Source organism: Neodiprion pinetum, chromosome 2 (assembly GCF_021155775.2).
Source record: "Neodiprion pinetum isolate iyNeoPine1 chromosome 2, iyNeoPine1.2, whole genome shotgun sequence".
Taxonomy (NCBI): Eukaryota; Metazoa; Arthropoda; class Insecta; order Hymenoptera; family Diprionidae; genus Neodiprion; species Neodiprion pinetum.
In genome coordinates this window covers 21,753,061-21,761,075 of record NC_060233.1, presented here as the reverse complement: position 1 = coordinate 21,761,075, position 8,015 = coordinate 21,753,061, and the positions used below count along the sequence as shown (strand labels likewise).

The 8,015-nt window shown below is 46.6% G+C and overlaps 1 protein-coding gene across 1 annotated transcript; it reads right to left on the bottom strand.

Moving 5' to 3' along the window:
• Positions 1-3,687: 3,687 nt before the first annotated feature.
• On the bottom strand, positions 3,688-7,668 carry LOC124212048 (putative nuclease HARBI1). Its single transcript, XM_046611753.2, has 4 exons — positions 7,652-7,668; positions 5,458-5,644; positions 5,035-5,179; positions 3,688-4,639 (listed from the first exon to the last, which is right to left on the bottom strand). Exons 1-4 carry the CDS (start codon positions 7,666-7,668, stop codon positions 4,215-4,217), a joined length of 774 nt encoding a protein of 257 aa, XP_046467709.2. The 3' UTR covers positions 3,688-4,214.
• Between the last annotated feature and the right edge of the window lie 347 nt (positions 7,669-8,015).

The window sequence follows — 8,015 nt, the reverse complement described above, 5'->3', positions numbered from 1 at the left end:
ATCATGGATCTTGACTGTGTCACGACCAGAAACGACGTGATACAGGCACTGCGACGAGAAACGGGACGAGACGCGGACATTGGGGTCCACATCGTCGGTCCGAACCGGGCCGAGCAGTCTATGGCCGTATGCGACCGAGAATCGCAGGAAGCCGGAGCGCTACTCGGCCGGGGACGGATCGGGATTGGATGGGTGGCGTGCCGCGTCCAACCACGACTGACGGTGACGAAATGCCACAAGTGCCTGGGATGTGGGCACACAAAAGCAAAATGCAGAAATGCAGACCGGACGAAGTGCTGTAGGAAATGTGGTGAGACGGGACACTACGCCACGGACTAAAAGAACAGACCGGGCTGCCCACTGTGCGCCGAGGCGGGCCACGGCGATGGGGCGCATCTCACGGGCTCCAAGGGATGCGCGGTGTACTGGCTTGCGCTAAAGAAGTGCAGGAAGCAGGCCGAAAGACGGACAGGATGGTTCAGGTTAACCTGAACCGCAGTAGGACAGCAGACATGCCACTACCACAGATAGCAGACGAACACAACGCCGACATTCTGATCCTGTGCGAGCCGTACAGGATGCGACAAACGCAGGATTGGATCACGAACGAGACCAAGACAGCAGCTATCTGGGTAAGGGGCGCTGCCCGAGCCCGGATAACCGCTCGTGGCGTCGGGGACGACTACGTCTGGGCTAGGGTGAGCGCTGTCACTTACGTCAGCGTCTACCTGACCCTAAATTGCGCCGCGGCGGAGTTCCGGGCGCAGATTGCGCTTCTCAAGGACGGACTCAGGGACCTGCCCGGGGACCTCGTGGTCGTGGGGAACCTCAACGCTAGGGCGGTCGAGTAAGGCATGACGGTAACGAACAGACGCGGATGGCTGCTGCTGGAGATGGCCGCAAGGCTGGACCTAGTGGTGGCAAATACAGGAGACGTACCAACGTACAGACGGTCGGGATTTGGAGACTCCATCCCGGATGTAACGATGACGACGGACAGAATTCTGCCACGGATAGAGCCGTGGCGGGTGCTTGAGGGCTACACGGCCAGCGATCATCAGTACATCGCCTTCGAAGTGGCGGGAGAAACAAGGACGGCACGGACGAGGATCCAGCACCCCCCGCGGTGGAACGTGGACAAACTCGACGTACCGAAGTTCTCGGCGGAGCTGGCGGCAGCGTTGGCCCCGATTACCGACGTCCCCCCCCAGAGCTGACTGGCCGGCAAAGGGTGGAAGGCTTAGCAGACGAGACGGCCAAACTGACGACGTGGCTGTGCAATAGCACAATGCCAAAACGACAGTATGGACATAACAGACCACCACAATACTGGTGGACGAACGAGATAGCCGAGCTGAGGAAGAGTTGCCTGGTAAAACGACGACGGGTTACGAGGGCTGGCGGGAGACCCGAGAGGGAAACCCTTCAGGTCGAGTACAAGACTAAACGAAAACGACTGACGTACGCCATCAGAGGCAGCAAGACGCGATGCTGGAAGAAGCTCTGCGAGGAGATGGACCGCGACCCCTGGATTGCCGGTTACAAGATTGTGACCGGTAGACTGGGGGCCCCGATCCCGCCAGAACTGAAGGATGCTGAAACCGCACGACGGATCGTTGACGGACTGTTTCCGACGCATCCGACGCGTACGGATGCGACGAACGAGGATGAGACGGCGGTGCCCCCCGTCTTCACCGCCGAGGAGCTCGTCGGAGCGACAAAAGCAATGAAGAGTGGTAATGCGCCAGGACCGGACGGGGTACCAGCGGAGGTTCTTCGGCTAATGGCGAGCCTAAGGCCGGAGATACTTTTTGACCTCTACAACACGTGCCTTACGACAGGGACATTCAGCGACCGGTGGAAGGTGGCGAAGTTGGTCCTTATTCCAAAGGGTAAGGGTGACCCCAGCACGCCGTCGCCCTACCGGCCGCTGAGCCTACTGGACACAACAGGGAAACTGTACGAACAGCTTCTGCTACCACGACTCACGGACGCGATACAGGACGGCGAAGGCCTCTCGGACCAGCAGTTCGGCTTCCGGAAGGGTCGATCAACGACTGGAGCGATCCAAGAGGTGGTTGACTCCTTCCGGTCGACAGACAGATATTTGTGACACTTGACGTCAAGAACGCCTTCAACTTGGCCAGGTGGGTGGACATCCTAGAGTCGCTAAGAGGCGACTTCGGGATCCCACCTCGGAACAGACGGTTGACGTACGAAATGACCGAAGGTCAAGTGACGCAACAGATGTCGGCGGGGTCGCTCAAGGTTTCATACTGGGACCTGACTTCTGGAACGGGATCTATGACAGCCTGCTCAGACTGGAGCTCCCGCTCGGCGTCCGCCTGATCGCTTACGCTGACGACGTGGCAGCAGTGATAGTCGAGCGCACTCCAGATCTGGCACAATACGCACTGAAACAGACAATGAAACAAGTCGGACAGTGGATGACTGACCACGGACTGCAACTCGCGACGGAAACGATAGAACTGGTGCTTCTCACCAGAAGACGAATACCGACCACACTCCGCATGACGGTCGGGACGGACGAGATCGAGACCAGAGGGGAAGTCAAGTACCTGGGGGTAACCCTGAATACGAAGATGACCTTCTGGCCTCACACACAACGAACAGCTCAGAAGGCGGCTGAAAGGATAGCATCGGTAAGCCGCCTGATAGCAAACACAAACGCACCGAGACCGGGGAAACGGAGACTTTTGATGTCGACGGTGAACTCGATCCTCCTCTACGGTGTGGAGATCCGGGCAGACTCCCTGAAGACTGAGAAGTACTGTCACGCAATGACGACGGTACAGAGAGGAAGCGCGTTGCGGATCGCTTGGTCCCATCGGACGGTCTCAGCACAGGCCGTTCTGGTGGTGGCGGGCGTGATTCCCGTGGACCTCTTCGCGTTCGAGCGCAAGAGGGTCTATGGAAGAGACGCGGACGTGACCCGGCGGGACGCGGCAACGACGGAAAGAGACGCGACGATACAGACGTAGCAGGAACGGTGGACGAAAGAAACGACAGGAAATTGGACGAGACGACTCATTAAGAACCTGAGACCGTGGATGCAGAGGGGGTTTGGAGGTGTGAATTTTCACGTCATAGAACTCCTGACGGTCCACGGTTATTTTAGACGGTACTGATACAACTTGGACCGAGTACAGACGCCCAACTGTACGTACTGCGGACACGAACGAGACGACACGCGGAACACACGTTCTTTGAATGTGACCGCTGGACAGAACTGAGACAGAGACTGGAAACGGTCGTGGGAGGCATCACTACCGACAACATTGTCAGGATGATGCTCCATGTTACAGAAACAACAGACAATCCTGCGACGTAAGAACGCGGACGGCTGCCTGACGTAACGTAACTGACGGACGGCTACCTGACGTAACGTAACTGACGGACGGCCTGCACTGGACGGATAGACGGGCAAACTGACAAGACTTACACCGACAGAGCCCCCAGCAAGAAGTAATATCGCCATAGTCTCATAGATTAGAATGATATCTTATTATCGAAAGCTATAGTTGAAAGTGTCAATTTGCTGATTCTGATATATGTTAAAAATGATTCCAACGATTATTTATTGAAACTCTAATGTAGTTATTATTATTAGCACTTAAAATTACCTGATTCGGTTGAATCAGGGCCGAACTCAATTTAATTATGGAAAATGGAATAGCATAAAAATGTCTATTCTCGAAATGATGAGATTTAGTAAAGCACAGAAAAGATGGAAACGTAGAAGATAGTGAGTCTTTTGCAGCTAACAGAATAACTGGATGCTCAAATTTGACGAATTAGCGCGATTATTGATTATAATTTGAACTTAAAAAGAGGGATATTTCCAGACTGAGCGCTACTGATGCTAATTCAGTAGTCCCTCATTTCCGTTCTTGGTACCAGTTAAATAGAAGAAAGTTGAACCTTATACTAGGGATCATTGTTGGTCTCTACGTGACTTTTTCCAGGAGGGGTGGAACTCGCCGTTATTAGAATATGAGATTTTGATGAAATAATATCTGTGCATTGAAGAAATTAAAGAAATAAAATGAAATAGAATTTTGAAGAAGGTACGCCAAGGCGGTACGTCGGGGCGTAACACCGCCCTGACTCTGTTGTCGTTAATTTCTCTCATCACTTTTAAACATTATACTTGTTGGCAATTTAACCATAAACATCATTCCATATTCTGTATTCTATTCTTCCGCATCACGGAAGTTGGGAAATCTTTCTCTCATAATTTGTTGTTGAATTCGTTGAGCCAAAGCGCGTGGTCCTCGTCTGTTGTATTCTTCATCTTGATCCATCGGATCAACATCATTCTCTACGGGATGAGCTATCGGTGCTAGTTGTTCGTCATCTTCATTGTTTAATCGTAGTTGCACTCTCATGTTGTGCAGTACTGCACACGCATTAACAATTTTCGCTGCGAACGCTGGTTCGTACATCAAGACTCGCTGGTATGACAAGCATCTCCATACAGATTTAAAAACTCCAAAAAACCGCTCGACGACGCTTCTAGCCTTACATAGTTGTTGTGTATATTGATGTTGTCGCGTATCTTCAGGAAAATTGGCCAGAGGTGTTAACAGCCAAGGCTCCAACGGATATCCAGCATCACCTGATGGAAAATGTATTGATTTAGAAAAAAGTAGACTAAATATAATATGCATATTATGTATATAAAACTCAAATTGAACCTATGCTGCTTTGCTGAACAGTGAAAAATATTTTCACTTTGACTGCGCTTAAGGTGTTAACCAAGCGCAGTCGATGTAGTGTTAGTATTGTGGCTCTGACTGCGCTTGGTTAAGACCATATTTTCGCGGTCATATTTTTCGACATCGACCGCGCTCGGCCAATACCCTATGCGCAGTCGAGTGACAATATTTTACAACAACTCCGCTTGGTCAAAACCCTAAGCACAGTCATTGAAAATAAATTTTTTTCAATTTTTCGGCCGCTTATGCAGCATTCAGATATATGCAAAATATAGTGTATGACATCACAACTTACCAATTGGCCAAGTTCTTCGTTCTCCTCGATTATAATGGAATTCCATAGCCCTCCGGATAGGTGATGTGCTCCATATGTACGCATCATTTCGAGCACCTGGATGTCGTGGATTTATGTTCAATATTGTGAGATCTGGATCAACAATCTGCAACAAGAATAATAATAAAGAAGTTGAAAGACAAAACATTACATTCAGTTACGCACGGAATAAAATAGAAATTCCTTTAAAATTTATAATAAATTCTTATACAAGAATGACACAATTAGGCAATTTCACTTGAAATTCTCATTTGTAATTTTTCTTGTCATTTTTATCATTTTCAATGATAAAATTTGAAGCAAAATTGTAAAATTTAAAGAATTTATTTGGAAGAACTGCATCATGGATGTTTAAGGAGACATATTTCTTCTATTCATACTTACTGCTTGCACGTTCAAAGAATGCCGGCCATGATGATTGACGAATGCCTCCTCATGTTCCGATGGGGCAAGTATGTGTACAAACGTACAGTCGATTGCGCCTATTGCACCCTCAAATGGCTGTGGAGCAGTTGCAAACTTTTCCCTTCCTTGCTGCCGATCGATGGCAGTCGTTGGAAATTTTACCCATCTACGAAGCAAGCGCCTGTTGATTGCTTCGGTAACAGCATGCAGGCAACGACTTTTTGATGACTGGCTGATGTTAAATTGTTGTTGGTTCCGACACTCCGTTGATAACAACCTTGAGCGTAAAATTTAATGGTGACCTACACCTGCGAAAAATATTAAAAGGTTAATTTTAAGAACATTGTTGTACTGACACGATTTCTTTGAGGTGAAAAAATACAATAATTCCAAAATTACCTTGATTTCTGGGCTTAACCCAATAACCCGTTCACTCTGCAACTCTGCACGTAACAGATTAACGAGATTCATCACAGCTTCTTGAGGCAGGCGAAAAAGGCTGAGAAACTCTTCTCGTGGTAGCTGAAAAGGATTCTAAGCATCTCTCAGTCGCCTTCTTTCCACACGACGTTCGGGTCGACGTAATCTTTCCTCAAGAACGAATACATCCCAAGCAAGGTATTCGATAGCCATGATCCTTTGAGATTGAAGATAATCAAAGAAACAGCGTAAATAATAGACTTAATAGTACAAATGAATTATTAATGAAATTAATGAATAATTATAATTGTGGAAGCAACTTTGTGCGTTCTTCGGAGCAATACTACAATTTATAGGTTATGTTATTCTTTTTTAGAAAATAATGAAATCTATTCTACAATTTTTTCTGAAGTCAATCTGCATTGATAATTCCTAATTACTGCAAAATTCAACTTACTTACTTGTTATTTCGAACGGCGTAATTATTTTTCACTTTCGGAGCACTTTTCGAAGCACTTTCTCGGAGTCGAGAAAAATATGGGAAACGCACACCACTCCTCTAGCTCGTGTGCAAAGTATCGTTATAATGGTCGTTATAGCGTACCGAGGGGGTGTCTGAGCCTCGCTATCCGCTCGCACCGTAACGACATCATAACGACACTTTTCGTTACTAATAACGGCAAAACTCGCTAAGAATAGTGTACAGAATCGCATTTGTCGTTATAATAGCGACGCGGTCGGTAGTATAACGAAACTTGTCGTTATGAGTCCATAACGACAGCATAGCGAGTTACAGAATCGCCCTACTGGGGGCGTTGCACAAGAGGTTGCGGTTTAGTGGGTAGGCCATTCTGGAGTCCCACATTCGTGCTAGCCCGTATGACTGGCGTGAATCCGTAACTTGGATTCCGCAACCCCTCGGAAAAAAAAACAAAAACAATAACAATAACAACAACGACGACAACTACGACAACCGCAACGACAACGACAACGACAACAATAACAATAACAATAACAATAATAATAATAATAATAGTTATCTATAATTTTTCGATACGATTAATGTTCATTTGATTTTTTGGAGAACTTTTTTCCATTTTCGGATAACTTTCTTTCATTTTCCGGAAACTTTTTCACATATTCTGAAAGTTTTTCTCCGTCTTGTGAAAACGTTCTTTCATTTTCTGAAAACTTTTTTCACGTGTTAATCAAATGGGAAAACTTTTCTTGGTTTGTGGAAACATTTTTCCATTTTCTGAAAACTTTTCTCGTGGAAACCGAATGAATATGAATAATCGCTCAATATATTGATGATAAATGAATAAATAATTGATGAATACATGAATTTACATGGTATTCGAATTTCAAAACTTCGATCTGCTCAATATCGTAGTGCTGGCGAAACGTCTCTGCTTCATGAAGGATCGCCCTAGGTGTCCACGGATATATTTATAACGGTTCTATGCCCTCAGTTCTACCCTACGACTGGTTTACTGCGGGGTTGCAGTACATCCTCCAAGGTCTGGTGCCTATTTGCCCAGGTATCTGTTGCATATCACCGTCTTACCAGCTCGGCGTCAATTTTTCCCGTACAACGAGCTAACTTTGTGTTTTGTTTTCTCTTTTTTTTTTACTATGTATTGAACACTGTGGGGTGGGTCAACTCTTGCTAAGCCCCTCAGACGGTTCTTATAATCATTAAACGTGATGCTATTTATCGTTGAATTTTTACATCCTTGACACGCTTACTCACTTTAACACCGTTGCCATATTTTCGTTTCATCCTCATTCGTGGTGGTAAATGTGTCCAGTTTCACATGGATCTATCGTATTGATGAGGAAATGTCTCTGTTTAATGATGAGTTATCCTTACAGCATTTCTATGTCCACAGTTCCATCTTACGGTTAGTTTATTGTTGGGGTGAAGGTAAACCCATCAAGCTATAGTGTCTGTTTGTTTAGGTATCAGTTCCATATTGCCATCTTATTAACTCAGCGTCAATTTTTCAGAACATTGGGGCTAACTTTGTGTTTTTCACTACGTATTAAACACTGTGGGGTGGGTTAACTCTTGGTAAGACCCTCAGACGGTTCTTATGATCATTAAACGTCATGTT